Source organism: Salmo trutta, chromosome 32 (genome assembly GCF_901001165.1).
Source record: "Salmo trutta chromosome 32, fSalTru1.1, whole genome shotgun sequence".
Lineage (NCBI taxonomy): Eukaryota > Metazoa > Chordata > Actinopteri > Salmoniformes > Salmonidae > Salmo > Salmo trutta.
The window spans coordinates 8,893,727-8,911,340 of NC_042988.1; the positions used below are offsets into that span (position 1 = coordinate 8,893,727).

The 17,614-nt window shown below is 44.4% G+C and overlaps 1 protein-coding gene across 1 annotated transcript in view; it reads right to left on the reverse strand.

Moving 5' to 3' along the window:
* Nucleotides 1–11,255: 11,255 nt before the first annotated feature.
* LOC115170990 (neurabin-2-like) overlaps nucleotides 11,256–17,614 on the reverse strand; it is a 70,569-nt gene continuing 64,210 nt past the window's right edge. Inside the window, exons 10-11 of the mRNA XM_029727417.1 lie at nucleotides 11,609–11,705; nucleotides 11,256–11,423 (exon numbers count right to left, since the gene is read on the reverse strand). Of these exons, the coding sequence (XP_029583277.1) occupies nucleotides 11,370–11,423; nucleotides 11,609–11,705 (151 nt within the window). The 3' untranslated portion in view covers nucleotides 11,256–11,369. The remainder of the gene's footprint in view (nucleotides 11,424–11,608; nucleotides 11,706–17,614) is intronic.

A 17,614-nucleotide genomic window follows, 5' to 3' on the forward strand; every position in this document is an offset into this window, starting at 1 on the left:
TGTCCCCTCAAAATAACACAAAACACAGCCATTAATGTCTAAACCGCTGGCAACAAAAGTGAGTACACCCCTAAGTGAAAATATCCAAATTGGGCCCGAAGTGTCAGCGGTTTAGACATTAATGGCTGAGTGTTGTGTTATTTTGAGGGGACAGCAAATTTACACTGCTATACAAGCTGTACACTCACTACTTTACATTGTAGCAAAGTGTAATTTCTTCAGTATTGTCACATGAAAAGATATATTCAAATATTGACAAATCTGTGAGGGGTGTACTCACTTTTGTGAGATACTGTACACATGAGATGAGTAATCTAGGGTATGTAAACATTATATAAAGTGCCATTGTTTAAGTGACTAGTGATACATTTTTTACATCCAATTATTAATTATTAAAGTGTCTAGAGATTGAGTCTGTATGTTGGCAGCAGCCACTCAATGTTAGTGATGGCTGTTTAACAGTCTGATGGCCTTGAGATAGAAGCTTCTTTTCAGTCTCTCAGTCCCAGCTTTGATGCACCTGTACTGACCTCGCCTTCTGGATGATAGCGGGGTGAACAGGCAGTGGCTCGGGTGGTTGTTGTCCTTGATGATCTTTTTGGCCTTCCTGTGACATCGGGTGTTGTAGGTGTCCTGGAGGGCAGGTAGTTTGCCCCTGGTGATGCGTTGTGCAGACCTCACTACCCTCTGGAAAGCCTTACGGTTGTGGGTGGAGCAGTTGTCGTTCCAGGCGGTGATACAGCCCAACAGGATGCTCTCGATTGTGCATCTGTAAAAGTTTGTGAGTGTTTTTGGTGACAAGTCAAATTTCTACAGCCTCCTGAGGTTGAAGAGGCGCTGTTGCGCCATTTTCACCACGCTGTCTGTGTGGGTGGACCATCAGTAATGGTTTCGCCACCCACTGGAGGGTCTGGGACTGTACCATTATTCACATGAATAATTGTACTTCGTACAATCAGGCAACTATAGACAGGCAACTCACTAGGAATAGGAGTCCCTGGGAGCATTGTTCCCTTAAAATTTGGAGCACTGAGCAAATTTTTGGTCTTGTGAGCAGAAACTTGAACTTTGTGCAACCTCTGTACCCTTACAGTTTTAGACAGTAGCCAAAAGGCTATTGTGGCTATTTGAGCATAATGTAGGCCATGACTGCCAACCCTCTTCCTGGAGATCTACTGTCCTGTAGATTTTCAATCCAACCTTAATTTGTCACACCTGATTCAGCTAGTTAAGGTCTTGTTGAGCAGCTAATTAGTAGAATCAGGTGTGTTAAATTAGGGTTGGACTGAAAACCCACAGGACTGTAGATCTCCAGGAAGAGGGTTGGGCAGCCCTGATGTAGGCCTTCCAGCAAAACCAATGGCACAAATCCCATAACATTTTCACATGGAAATAGCTTTTGACTACTACGATTTTCAATGCTGGCCTAAATTGCATGATACTTTTAAAAACGTTTTACATTATGAAGGGCTTGACATTAATTTAATATTGTTTACTTGGTCTGTAACACCATGGGCCAAATAGGTGACTGTAAATTGCATTGTATTGTGTTGTAATATGCAAGACACCACTTAAAACAATGTAATGAATTATTATTACCATACAGAGAATTAGGCAATGTAGACTACCCCTCTGCCTATAGGCTTATTTGCATATTCGAGCCTTTCTCGAAATACAACACTGCCCCTTTAATTGAGACATAAGCTTTTTACCTGACTGGCTTTTCAAAGACAGATTGAAATGTAGCGTACACATTTTGTGCTCTTGTAGGAAGCAGTAACTCCCCATTGCTGACCTATACTTATCTATTACTGGGCTAATAACTCGATAACTAGCGAATAATATCAACAAATGTGCACTCGTGGGTGATTGAAAGACCGCTTGTGGACACCCTCCTTAAAATAGAATTCTACTCCATTGCGCTCTGGCTCTGCCTACAACAAAATCACAGACTCAATCTTGCAAAGTTAGATTTGTTTTGGTTTATTGCATTGAAAAGGGGCTGATAATGTTGATTTGATCAGAGAAGAAGGGAAGCTCTTTTCTTCTGAGCCTGGGTATGCCTTTGCTTAATTAATACATATAATTTTTTACCTTTATTTAACTGAGTACACTGTATGGCTCCAGGTAGCTTCCATTCTGACGAAACAGAGATTAGAAAAGTAACACGTTTCTTGTTACACATTTAAGGTTTATTACTATGTTGGAGAAAAAAAACCTTTAGTGCAAAGTATATGGAATCAACCGATTAAGGCAAATAACTGATCAAGTATAGTACAATTGTAGAAAATTATTTTCCCATAGGGTTTACGAACAAAACCTTTCTGTTCATAAGATGACATCGCCATTTTAAACAAGGACACGCTTGATACACACTAGACCTAAATACAGTCTAAAATCTAAATACAGTCTAAAATCTAAATACAGTCTAAAATCTAAATACAGTACGTTGTCCAAGTACCATTCAACCTTCTTCAACGACACACATTAGAACATGTTCAATGTCTTACATACTTCAGTGTGAAGAGTATATTTCATCATCAGGGCTAAACTAAATAAATAGATCACTTTTCTGACTTTCTAGAATTTGTCTTGTGTTAATAAAAACTAGAATAGGAACTTCCTAAACTGGGAATGACACACCTACCAGGAAATGACTCTAGGGGTGACTGTATTGACTAATAACCCTCTCGTGCCGGAGTCTGGTTCAAGCGGTAACACTATGGATTCCCAGACCACACATGCCTACAAGGCGACGGGATCAAGTCGCAACTCGACCGTTCGTCTAAAGCCCTTCCTCACTGTTTGTTCTATACATGTCTTCCGAGTTCCTACTGTCCTGTAAAAATATATATAATAATACATAAAACAAAGGGAAGGAGATCGGAGCTCCTGGTATATAAAAAATGACCTCTCTGCCAAACCGCATACAGTACAAATCTCTTGACACCCAACAGGACATGACTCTAGGTAGGACAGTATCAATCAGTAAAAAAACACATACAGTATAAATTCATTACAAATAAATAAATACCTGCATACGCAAACAAATGAATTCAAATACACAAACAAATGATATCCCAGTACTTCATAAATATATAAATATATATAATTTTAAGTATAAATAACTATCTCAGAGACTTTCGGGGACTTGCCACTATCTGGCAGCTATCGGTGTTGCTTTATCTCAAGGAAACTCTGAGAAACCAACCAGAGGTGGTGTTGAGTGGCAGAACAAGCTAAGAACAAAACCCTCATGGGGAGAACGAGATGAAGAAAAGCAGGCACTCAGTCCTTGACCAGTTGCTATTTCTCAATTGATGGGGAACAGATAGGGGAACAGATCCTATAACAGCTACCTGCAGTTATAGGATGAGGTCCAAACCTTGGCAGATACAGGGACACTACACAATTGGTTTTGATGCCATCCCCTATGTCAGATAAATAAAGTGCTCTGCTTGCTTCATGTTTTAAAATGTCCCGTTTGACCTTGATGGACAGATTAGATAGAAAGACTGAAGCAGGCTCGAACAGAAAGGAAACATGTTTCAGCCAGACTCCATCACTACGCAGTTGCCTTAGAAGTCCAATAGGCTTCTGGCATGGACGACCCCCCTCCAGTCCTCCATCCATGTCTGCACAGGTTTTGCTGCTGCTGTAGAGTACAGTTCAGCCCCTCTGTCCTGGCCTGGAAGTCAGGTGTTCGACATTGCGCAGGCTGCGTTTTAGGTTCTGTGTGAAGTCACGGAGCTGCAGCAGGGTAAAGTGAGTTGCAACCTGAACCTCGTAGTCCCCTGGGAGGCGTGAGGCCAGTCCCGAGCCCTCGTACTGGGACACACTGCTCATCTGGCCAGGCTCCTGCATCTGGACAACACAAAAACACACACATACAGAAGGTTATTAACCTAAACGAACATCTCAAGTGTGATGATATGAGTGTAGGACCTCTATGATCTTGTGCCAGTGTGCATGCATGTGTCTACTTCTTATTACTTAGGGAGTTTGTGTGTGTGTGTGTGTGTCAGTCTCACCTTGTTGACCTGGGCCAGCAGGTCTCTGATGTCAGCCAGGAGTCCTGTCACCTTGTCAGTGGTCATACGCTCCTTCAGCTCACCCAGCACATCCTGATACAGCTGCAGCCCCGCAGACATACTGCTCAGACACACCTCCTGTAGGTGGATCAAACAGCTGGTCAGACAACTAACCTGGACCATGTCCAGTAGACTAGGACACAACCCAATCAAATCAAATGAAAGTCTATTTGTCACCTGCGCCGAATACAACAGGAGTAGACCACTTCCCAAGTCGGATGGAAAGCAGTTGGATTTGAAAAAGCAACAGGAGAGAGAGATGGAGGAGGATAAAGATTCAGTAGTCCAGCCAAAGCAAGACAGGGCTGGCAGTGGAAAGACAACCTGGTTACTTAGTAGGGTGGTTGGTCGGGTGTATAACCCAAACATCTAGCAACCCAAAGGTTGTGAATTCGAATCTCATCATGGACAACCTTAGCATTTTAGCTAATTAGCAACTTTTCAGCAATGTACTACTTTTGAGCTACTTTGCAACTACTGAGCATGTTAGCTGACCCTTCCCCTAACCCTAATCTTAACCCTTTATCCTACCTCCTAAACTTAACCTTAACCTTACCCCTAACCCCTAGCCTAGCTATCGTTAGCAAGCTAGAATTTGTAACATATCATACATTTTGCAAATGTGTAACATATTGTGCAAATTCGTAACATATAATATGAATTGTAGTTTGTAACATATCATACGAAATGGGTGATGGACATCCACAAATGTACAGTCGTGGCCAAAAGTTTTGAGAATGACACAAATATTAATTTTCACAAAAGTCTGCTGCCTCATTTTGTATGACAGCAATTTGCATATACTCCAGAATGTTATGAAGAGGGATCAGATGAATTGCAAAGTCCCTCTTTTCCATGGAAATGAACTGAATCCCCCAAAAACATTTCCACTGCATTTCAGCCCTGCCACAAAAGGACCAGCTGACATCATGTCAGTGATTCTCTCGTTAACACAGCTGTGAGTGTTGACGAGGACAAGGCTGGAGATCACTCTGTCATGCTGATTGAGTTCAAATAATAGACTGGAAGCTTCAAAAGGAAGGTGGTGCTTGGAATCATTGTTCTTCCTCTGTCAATCATGGTTACCTGCAAGGAAGCACGTGCCGTCATCATTGCTTTGCACAAAAAGGGCTTCACAGGCAAGGATATTGCTGCCAGTAAGATTGCACCTAAATCAACCATTTATCGGATCATCAAGAACTTCAAGGAGAGTGGTTCAATTGTTGTGAAGAAGGCTTCAGGGCGCCCAAGAAAGTTCAGCAAGCGCCAGGACCGTCTCCTAAAGTTGATTCAGCTACGGGATCGGGGCACCACCAGTACAGAGCTTGCTCAGGAATGGCAGCAGGCAGGTGTGAGTGCATCTGATATGCTGATACTGTATAATGACGTTATAGTACTTTTTTCTGTCAAACTACTAATCTGTAGTTGTGTGGATTTAAAACTGTCTTGAATCTCTAATCTGCTTCTGTAGGCCTATTTGTGCCATACTGCTCAGCCGAGCGCTTCCTGACAGTTGACCTTCTTGTTGCCTAGAAGAAAACAAATCTCACTTTATGACAGATAGCCATGCAGGACTAACATCCATTCAAATACTTGGATAGAATAGGTCCTGTTGAAATTGTGGAGCATTAGAGGAGGGTGGATGTGCTATCTCCAATCATGAGCCAACTCAAATGTTGAGATTATATTCATATTATTATATTACAGTGCAGGAAGGAACCAGTATTTGTTGTCATTTTAACTTAACCTCTGAGACCAGGTTGGGAAAGAAGGTAAGGTTTGGGTTAGGTAAAGGGTTAACTAAAAGGATTAAGGTTAGGGTTAGGGGAAGGGTTAGCTAAAATGGTTAAGGTTAGGGTTAGGGGAAGGGTTAGCTAACATGCTCAGTAGTTGCAAAGTAGCTCAAAAGTAGTACATTGTTGCTAATTAGCTAAAATGCTAAGGTTGTCCATGATGAGATTCAAATTCACAACCTTTGGGTTGCTAGATGTTTGCGTTATACACCCGACCAACCACCCTACTAAGTAACCATCTGTCTTATGAAACCATACCAAACTTAACATATCATACTAAATGGAGTGTCTTGGTTTTACATACAGAATAATACAAAAGGCTCTGAGACCAGGTTGTCTTTCCACTGCCAGTCCTGTCTTTCTTTGGCTGGACTACTGAATCTTTATCCTCCTCCATCTCTCTCTCCTTTTGCTCTTTCAAATCCAACTGCTTTCCATCCGACTTGGGAAGAATGCAACATTTTCGTTATTTCTATTTGCTAAAACATGTACCACCAGTACAAGCCCGTTTAATAAACTGCACCCTGAATTCGGGAATTGCAGGTGTCATAAAGTGATAATGATAATGTCATAAATATAGTCCTACTGCACCTGATTGGCTAGGTGCTATTCTATAATGCAACCACTACAGATAGCCTATTAGTAATAGCACTAATATATAGGACTATTATATGACTAATATGCCTATCAATATCAGTTGTTATGATTATTACAACTTTTAAAAATGTATTCATAGGCTAATGAAATAATAGGCCCACTGATGATTATAAAAGTTTATAAACTGCGTGGTTCGAGCCCTGAATGCTGATTGGCTGACAGCAGTGGTATATCAGACCGTATACCACAGGTATGACAAAACATTTATTACCACTTCGCATTGTGTCGTGCATAAAGAACAGCCCTTAGCCGTGGTATATTGGCCATACACCACACCCCCTTGTGCCTTATTGATTAAATAGCTTACTGATTGTGGCTATAGAGGCCTAAAAGTCCTTAAAACATTTGAATTATGTTCGTAAACTGTTTGCGCCACCACGATGAGAGTATATAGCTAAATATGAATGATTCGTGTTTTTATCAGCGGTCTCACAGTCAGGCACGAGATGATGCCGTAAATTAATCCTGCTCTGCATTGGGCTGAGGGAGCTCACCCCTGCCCCTGATTGTTTTAGCTACATAACAGGAATTTGAGAAGGGCACTTATCCAAGTAAAAACAATCCAAAGGCTACAAGCCAGTAACCATACCGCTATTGCAATATTTTAGGGCATAACATCTTATTTCCAATGCAGTCAGTCAGATTAATCTTTCATATAGGCAACTTTTGAAATCCCTGGCCTACATGTATTTCAAGGACTAAACCTGCCTTATTGTCATCCATAAGGTATCCACTTGAAGTTCCCTGTCCATGTCTGTATCAGCTCCATGGAAGAACGGTAACTACTAATGATGACTGATGAAAAGTAACAGACTTTATAACGGTATTACGTCACGCTACCTAATGTTGTGCATGACCTCAAGGTAGTTTTGTTCCTGAGGATTGCGGGGGCTGGGAACAACATGGTCGGGGCAAGGATATAGGCATGGTGCTGTGATAAGAGCAATAATTCAAGGATGTGTTGGCTATGTTCCTTGTGATACCTTTAGGCCAACTATTAGACTAAAGCTCCTATTAGACACTTTGAGGAAATCATTTAAAAGTGAAATAGCCTCTAATCTTTAAGATCCTCTTGACTTTGGTGAACAAATTGAGTGCATAAAATTGAAACAGACACTAACATTACTATAATCTTTCATTTATGAAAAAGATCCCCCTTTCAGTGCATACAAAACAAGCCAACGTGACCCTTGAGCTCTTGTTCAACACATCTGCATTTATTAACAATGACAGTAAATTATGTGAGACAAACATGATGAATTTCAGGACTTTTTCCCCTCTTACCCATTGTGTTTGCAAACCACAAGGCAAGGATAAAAAAAATAATAATACAAAAAGGAATGTAACCAATTTCCTTCCACCTCAGAGGAGGGCAATGCTATTACACATACTAATGGGCCATGGTCAATAATGCAAGAGTCTCTAGTATGAAGCAGAGATCCAGAATGAGTTTCCAACAGCATTTATCTGGCATATTGAATCTCATGCACTCGAAGTAATGACAAAGTGTACAATGGAATGTGAAAAGATGAGACGCCATACGATTAATCTGGTCTAGATCACAATATAGAGCTCCTGTTTCATGCCCTCATTGGCGTGGTTTATGTGTACATGTGGTTCCTCTTTCCTATTCTGAAGTACAGATATGAACATGCATTGCCCAGCATATGTACTGTATTCTAATACTGCCTTGAGGGGTACTATCAGAACTGGAATCACAAAGATGCTAAATGTTGTGTCGAATTCAAAAGATCCACTTCAGTAAACCACATCCCTTTTTCACCCAGCCATTTCATTGGTCAACTATCCCATTTCTGACACATTTCCCATGGTTGTAACTTTACTGACAGCATAGCTAGCCATGGAATGTTAATGGGTGAACATATTTCATTTAGTCCAGTTTGTAGTTAAATGATACTTGTCCAGTGTCTGCCCGCCATCTGAGAGGTGAGAGAAGGAGTCCATTTTGTGATGAAGACTTTACAGGCAAGTCCGTTGGTTAGGTCCGTTTGAGAGTCATACATTAACAGACACAGTAGCAGCGCGTCTATCTGAATGTGTTCTATGTAGTTCTCTTTCTTTTGGTTAGTAGAGGTCAACAGTTTTGATTCACAACTGTAGGCAAGGTATTCACTATGAAGATGGATTTAAAAAGTAAACATATACTGCATATAGCCAAGAGGAAAGCGCAAAGTAGCAATAATACCATTGGGGACAGTGGATATAAAAGGTCTTGAGATGAGAGAGGCACTGCTTATCTCTAAGTTGGACCATGTGTGTTCCATACTGGCACACTCACTATGTTACGACCAGCATCCTATACAAGCATACTGTATGGAGTTAGTAGGCCATACAAGACAAACACACAAGTCATTTTTTGGAATGTGTTTCCTTTTGCTTTAAAAAGGTCCAATGCCGCCATTTCATCTCAATATGAATTAATTTCTGGGTAACATCTAAGTACCTTACTGTGATTGTTTTCAATTAAAATCATCAAAAAGAAACAAAGCAATAATTTTTCTAGGACTGCCTGAGAGTGGTCTGAGTGGGCAGGGGAAAACTGAAAACTAGCTGTTTGGAATTCTATTAGCTAATTAGGGCAGGCCTAAACTCCATCCCACCAAAACAGGCACAAATTCCCAGGCAGTCTTTTCAAACAACTCTTACACTAAAAGGGCATTATCATAATTTTCACAATTTTACAGTATTATTCCAACCTCATAGTATGGAAATATATAATTTTACACAGGAAATCCTGTTTTGACTGCACTGGGCCTTTAAGTCCCTTTTAAGTTCTGTTCAATGCCACTTCTCAGCACGTGGAAGTGGTTCACACATCGACTCCAATATTACCTAATACTGAAAAATATGGTCAGAAAACGTGTCAGCTTATTCTAGAGATGGCAAACCAGGAATTTTTCACTACCTGATGACCTAGTATGCCTTCTCTCAATCAAAACTCACTGAAAGAGTGACACCTCCTGGCTTAGAGCAGTACTGCAACATAACAGAGCTGTACAGTAACATTGGGCCCATGAAAACTCTGTTTTCATAATTCAAATAATACAAATTTGACATTAAAACAATTAAAATTATAGAAGATTAAAATAATAATAGGGCCACTTTTAAGAAAAAAATGGAATACATAGTGGGGGCAAATGAGTCTGACCTGTTTGTGCTACTAGGGGACAGTGAAGTAAGTGATGACAGGAAGTTCCAAATGCCTAGTCTTGGATAAGAAGACACTGTTGACAAACATGAGCAGCAAAGAGGGAGCAAGGCAGCTGACTGGTATTATTGGAGAATCAAGTGAGAGCATCGCGTCTACAGACAAAGACCTTTTACTGCACCTCAGTAGTCCACAGTGGCCTCCTGTCTCCTTCATCTGCACTGACCTGAGATACACTGGACAGGTGACAGGAGAACCTCTGGTAGGAATCAGATCAGACACACTGCTTTGCTTTTACCTTCCCTGTGTTTTTCAGATCAGATGAAATGAAGAAAAGGAGACAAGGAGATAGGAAGCCACTTGAGACTATTGACGCATGCTGGAGCGTTTCCCCCCCTGCCTCCGTCGATCTCGCTCTCTTTCACAAAGCTGCTATGTAACAACATTTTCCCATGGTTCTAGCTACCCCAACATTACACAAAGATTGACATCCAGTCCCCAAATTCGAAGGGCTACACCGTCTGAAGGCTAGATTTAACCCCCTTTGCTAATCTAGCAGTGACTCCAGACGCAAACGCTGGAGCGTGAGTAAGACCTTACTGGTTGGCGCGGGAAAAACCCGGATTCTGAAATTCATATAGAGTGAAGCACAAAGTCAAATAATACTGACCCTCTACGTTATCAGAACCCAAGGTGAGACATACGCAAGTAAAACCACGAGTAACACATTGAACTGTTAACCTTACACATATTCACACCCTGTTTGCCATTTTGCTAATAGAAAAGGAAAATGCACCCACTTTGCGTGTCCTATATCCACTTGGAATTAGACCATCGTCTGTATACCCAGTCTTCTCGATGCTTACGTCGATTCCATTCAACACCCTCCCACCCCCAACCCAGCCACACTGCTTAAGCTTTTTAAGCAATTTTAAATATATGTAAAGAATATATACAAAACAAGCATATCATCACTGTACAAATGAACTTGAACCCAACCTGAGTCTTTCCATCATACAAGGGGAGCAGTCTAGCAAAAAGGGGAAGCGGACATTTTCTTTTGTTCAGTTAGTAGAAATCAAGAGAGATCACGCCATACAGCAGAAGCACTGTCTATCACCAGTATATTCAACAGTATCGGAGGAGAGTCTCTGTCATCAATACAGTTTCTTCTGTCCAGTTCTGTTCCCCCATATCCAGTAAGTCTAGAATAGACTAGAAGCATTAAGTCAGTAGGGACTGTATTTCCTGGTGAGTTATTTTACAAGTGATTAGACAGAAAGAAGAGCATAGAAGACAAGCGACCTCCTTCACAGATTTATCAGTTGGGTAGTTAACTAGTTGAATGTGGTTCAATGCAACAAGGACTCCAGGTTCTGAATAAGGAGAATATTGGGATTGTTGACGCGGATCAAAGCAAATGACAGACATCAGTAAAAAAAAAAAAAAAAGTATTCAATTTTCCCTTGCAGGTGTCTTTGAACCCCCCCCCCCCCCCCCCCCCCCCCCCTTCAAACTGCTGCCCCGAAAGTCTTCCTTTCTCCCTTATTTTCTTCTTCTTTTGTTGTTCTTACAATCCGTCGGGGACAACGTGGATTGGAAAAATGGTGGCCCAGGTGTGAAGGCATTGTTCCTCCTTTCCCTCTCTCTGCCAGAGGTTTAGGAGGGATCAGAGGTCTTCAGAGCATCCACCTTGGTCTCCAGGTCTGTGATCTGAGGAGAGGACAGAGAGTGAGAGAAGGGGCTTTTATTACATCCAAAATGTCCAGGCAGAATGATCATAACTCAGTAGCATCCTCTTGCTATGCATCTTGATTAACCAAAGGAAAATGTCTTACATAATTACTGAGAATTTCATGAAATGTTTCCACATACAGTAGAACCTAATCATACAACACCTTGTCCTGGAGGTTGTCTGCCTCTTCCTTATGAGTGGCCTCTGTCTCCTCTTGGGCTCTGCGCTGAGCCGTCTCCTTCTTCAGATACTCAATCTCCCTGAGACACAAAGTGTTGTTAGGCTGAATCCTACCCATCCATCCTCCTACAAACCCCAGAATCCGATTCCTCTACCTCCTACAAACCCCAGAACCCCCCCATTCCTTTTCCTCCTACAAAACCCCGAAAACCCCATTCCTCTCATCCTCCTACTAGTGCTGAGCATTAGTGCTTTTTTGAGGTTGGTTCGGTTTCGGTTCGATTATACAAAAATTGTTCACGGTTTTCGATTTCAGTTTTGATTTTAAAAAATGGGGGGGAAATAACTCAATATATCAGTTGTGTATATTATTTGTTTTTTATTTCATGACTTTATTATTTTTCATTCAGTCATCGCATCTCAGGCAATAACAGCCAGCCAGCCACACAACCATCCAACGTTATCTCGGTGCTCCCCGTACTGTACTGTCTGACGAACATAGCCAGCTATTAGGCAGCTACAGCTACTAAGTATGCTGTCTGACAAAAAATCATTTTATTAGTTCCATTTCTGTCAGTCAACTTCCGTACAACATACAATGGGGGAGTCGCACTCTTGTGACTTCAGTTGAAGGATCTACAATCACGCCTGACAAGGCCAATGAAATCTGCGCCTCGCTGGAAGCCCTGCCTTCAATAAGGTGATAAGCGTGAGGGATGATTCATTCTTTCAATTATTCCGCTCAGCGTGAACAGGAATGATTCACGCTACTAAAACAAACAATTTGAAAACGAGACTGTTTTACGTTGCGCCAACTAAACTGTCCCATGGTGGTAGAGCGTGCTCATCCCCTGGACGTTGTGTGCTAAGGTTGTATTTGTTCTCATTACTTTTCTAATCACAAACAATTATTCTTCAATTTGCTGGTGCAATGAGTAAGATGGCTAAAACCCCCGAGACGACGATGGCTAAGCCGAGTTGTGGTCGAGATCATGCCCCCAGTCATGGCGGTTATAGTATTTCTCTGAAAGATACTCACGATCTATGTGTAGTTTGTCTCAGCTTGCAGCACGCTCAGGCGGCCCTCGCTTAAACCAGTCGGTGTGCGCATTGCCACATACTGCGTACAAACTCCCTGGAAAGACGTGAAGTATTCTTGGGGAAGCTTGGATTTACCGATAGCGACTTTCCTTAACCGGATGCTTGTGTGTGCCGAAAATCCCCCCCCCCGACAGATTTCCCCCCTTCTAATGTCCTTAATTTTGTGGCTAGAGTCAATTACTTTCTGTGGCACACATCAGAGTCAAATACTTTCTATAGAACAAACTTCACATCAGGATAGGCAACCGAAATTAATAATTAATGTATGTGTGTTATATTAAACAGAGGAGGGAGTAAGATGTTGGCAAGCAAACATTTCAGAACTATGGCTAAATTATCCTTACACTTTCAAAAATACTAGTCGAATAAGACATGGGAGAGATGACTAAATTTGGCAAAGAGATTTATTAAATAGACTATTACAAAATGCAGTAGCTGATTTAGGTACGGGCGACATGGGCAGCCGCCCAGGACGGCATCTTGCCGGGGCGGCACAGGGCGTGTGGGCACAGCAATGAAGAACGCGAAGGGGGGGAGAATTCCCTCGATCTGTCCAACTTATCACCCTATCGCCTCTAAAATGTAAATAAAACACTAAGAGTTTATATAATGTGTCATTACATACATATTTGAATCGGGTTTTTAGATGACGCAAAAAATGACTAGGTATCCCCCTGTCCCTGTCCATTTCTTGTTTTTAAACGATGAGAGAAGTGCTACACCTGGTGGAGAGAGGCTGTAAGACAGAATTAGTTGCTTTATGCGTGCTGTACGTTACACTATGACAAGTTACGATGTAACGTACAGCGTCAGAGGGGTAGGTTTTTTAAAATTGTCACCAATACTATAGACCCATTTGTTATGGCTACGAAGATGGCTGAATTCAGTTTACCACCGGCAGCACCATTCCTCGCCGTGCCTGGCGAACCTCCAGTCCCGTGGAATAACTGGCTCGGAAACTTTAACACTTATCTCGAAGCTATGGACTTTTCTACAATCTCCGACAAGCGGAGGACAGCACTGCTCCGTCACTGCCTCGGTACAGAGGATTTTCAGAGCGCTTGGATCGGCTCCTACATTCACTGCTGCAGTCAGCCTCCTACGGAACCACTTCGCCGGGAAAGAGCGAGTGCTCCTCCGACGCTACCGGCTACGGAAGAGACACCAACGGCCGGGTGAGTCCATTCAAAGCTACGTGGCTAATCTGAGGGATTTGGCTAGCTCTTGTAACTACGGGACACTTCAGGACGAGATCATCAGGGATCAGTTGATAGCGGGGGTGTTATGTGAAAAGACAAGGGAGAAACTGCTTTTGGAATCGGATAATTTAGAACTAGATGGAGCTATTAAAATAGCACTCCAGGTTGAAGCGGCGTTGGAATGCTCTACTATGCTAACAGACCGCTCTGCAGCATACACTCGGCCCCCAGCCATTCTCACACAGCAGCTTCAGCCTGAGCAGGCGCACTACAACGATCATGCGCTGCGCACGGCCTCCCACATCGATAGCTGCATGGACACAGACACCGGCATGCCCGTGCAGCAGGCACAGAGACAAACAAACAGAAGTAGCTGTGGCAACTGTGGGGCTAGCTCTCACAATTCAATGGCTTCAAACTGCCCAGCCCGTGGGAAAATATGCAAGAACTGTTCAAAATACAATCACTTTGCGAAAGTGTGTCGTTCTGCCCCAGCTACTAGCTCCACCCAGCACAGGCCCTTAGTTTCATCTCACTCTCAACATGAACACACGGTCTCCACCAACCATGTGTCATTCAGGACATGCACTGTGCAGCTGGGTGAGGTGGGTTTGCCTTTGCTGCTGGATACTGGCGCAGTGGTGTCGTTGCTCAACCTTGCCACTTACTACAAGTTTTTCAGTCACCTACCACTCCAACAGCCCTCCACTGCCCTGTGTGGGTACGGTAGATCCAAGATAGACATTGTTGGCACCCTCCAGGTCCCAGTACTCTATGGCACCAAGCATCTGCCATCATTCACATTTCCTGTTGCAAAGCGGGGTGCCAACCTCTTGGGCCTCGACCTCTTCACAGGCTTGGGATTCACACAGAGATGACAGTGGGTCAGCTATCCAAAGGTTACCTGCACATGGCAACAGAACTGGCCAACTCTGTTTGATGGACTGGGCTGCCTCACAGCCTTTACTCACAGGCCCCTAGTGAATCCGGAAGTGACCCCAGTCATGCAGCCCCTGCAGCGCATTCCCTTTGCACTGCGTGATGACGTCACAAAAGATCTCCAGGCACAGTTGGATGCAGGCATCATTGAGCCAGTCAACGCTGCCCCCTGGATTTCAAACTTGGTCATTGCAACCAAAAAGTCAGGTGGAATCCGGACCTGTGTGGATCTCCGTGCTGTGAACAAGGCCATTGTCCCAGATAAGTACCCCTTGCCTACAGCTGAGGAGCTGACCGCACAGTTCCATGGCTCCACGATCTTCACAAAGCTTGACCTTCGTCAGGGTTATCTTCAGGTACCCCTCCATGCAGCTAGCAGAGACCTCACAGCCTTTGTCACACATGCTGGCGTGTTCAGATATACACGCATGCTGCTTCCAGAAGGTGATGAGCACCATCCTCGCTGGAATACCTGGGGTGGTGGTCTATCTGGATGACATCGTGGTCCACGGCCCTGACCTCCACATCCATGATTATCGACTCCACAGAGTATTCAGCGCTCTACTGCAGAACAACCTGACCCTTAACGGTGGAAAGTGCACCTTTGCAGCTCCAGCCGTCGAGTTTGTGGGGTTCCGCCTGTCGGCCAAAGGCATTGCCCCACTCATGTCGAACATTGAAGCCGTCCTCCGCATCCCGGAACCAACCTCAGCCTCTCAGGTGGCCTCATTCTTGGGCATGACAGCTTACTACCTCCGGTTTCTGCCCCACTACTCCCAGACCACAGTGCCCCTTCGCCAGCTCCTCAAGAAACATGAGCCATGGGCCTGGACGGCAGCCTGCTCAGACGCGGTCCGCTCACTGAAGAGCCAGCTCACCACAGCCCCAGTCTTGGCTCACTTTGACCACGTCTGCCCCACCATTGTCACATGTGACGCCTCAGCTGGAGCACTAGGAGCTGTCCTCTCACAGCTGCAGAAGTGCAGAAGGGCATTGAGAGGCCCTTCGCCTCAAGGGCCCTGGGCCCCACAGAACAACGGTACTCTGTGGGCGAACGAGAAGCACTGGCCTGTGTCTGGGCGTGCGATACCTATATGGCCATCTGTTCACGCTCAGAACCGACCACCAGTCCCTCACAACGCTACTGTCGGCATCAGGATTGTGCTGCATGCCTCCTCAGTGGGAAAACAGGACAGTCCGCCCCACCCCTCCTGCAGCCTCTCGCATGGCCGTCCCACCCCTGGGAGCACATCCAACTGGACATCTGTGGTGAGATCCATGGACATGCAGTCCCTCACCATCAGCGCTTCCTGGTGGTGGTGTATGACCTCCACTCTAAGTGGCCAGGAGTGGTTCCTGTCAGAACTGTCACAGCACAGGCCATCGTGGACATCCTAGACAGGCTGTTCACAAGGTGGGGCCTTCCCCTCACCCTTACCACGGACAATGGGCCCCAGCTAACCTCTGCCGAGTTCTCCTCATATCTCAGCAACAAGGGAATCAAACACATCCATACGGCCTACTACAACCCACAAGCTAACAGAGGGGTGGAACGCTTCAACCAAACGCTGAAGAACGGCATCAGAGCGCACCTGGTCCAGGGGTGCATGTTCCAAACTGCTTTGAATCAAACGCTAATGCACTACAGAGCAAGCAAACACACAACAACACAGGTCTCCCCGGCATCCCTCATGCAAGGTCGTGAGATGGAACTGCCACTGGACAGACTCAGAACACAGAGAGTTGCAGAACCGGCGACTAGGTGCACCCAAGAACAGCAGGCAGTGACCAGGCACCAAAGAGCAATGAAACAGCGTTTTGACAAGGCACACAGGGTGAAGAAGTCGATCATCCAAGTGTCTGACTGGGTCCGAGCCCGACGGCCTCAGCGGTGCAACAAAATGGCCTCATTCTGGTCGGACCCCTTGCAGGTCAGTCGACAACTGGGGCCCGCCACATTCATGTTGAGCAATGGATCACGCTGGCACGCCAGCCGCCTCAGGAAAGTCCCTGCTCCTCAAGGAAAACGAATGCACACAAAATAGACATGCAGGCCAGAGACGCCACCGGATGGACCTCCCCCACCACTACCACCCGAGCCCCAGCCTCTGTGGGCTCCCCAAGGGCCAGAGCCACAAGCGGTGGCGGTTGAAGAAAGGCCTATGCGGGCACGAACTCGCCCTGCTCATCTGGGGGACTACTTAACCTCTTTTCAGTCTTAGGCTCCGGTAGGTGTCTTAGTCAACCTCCAGGTTAATGGACTGAACGGGCTAGTTTGGAGAGTCCTTCCGTTTAAGGGTTAATGTTTATTTCTTACAGGTATCACTCTAGGTTCTTGCCCTATGGACATTTTATATATGGTACCAGTCCCTGGTTTTGGAAAGGGGGGGGGAAATGTTATGTATGGTACGACGTGCTGTACGTCATACTGTACGTTGTTATGGTTTACAACAGTGTGCTGCTTTACGGATGAATGGGTTGTCAGGATGAGTGGCACATGTCATTAAACGAGAGAGTGATGTACAATGTGAAACTGTGCAGATGTGCGTTCTTCTACAGCTAGGCTAGATGTAACACCATTACCATGTCAATCAGCCTTCCCTGTAGCTCAGTTGGTAGAGCATGGTGTTTGCAACACCAGGGTTGTGGGTTCGATTCCCACGGGGGGCCAGCACAGAAAAAAATGTATGAAATTGTATGAAATGTATGCATTCACTACTGTAAGTCGCTCTGGATAAGAGCGTCTGCTA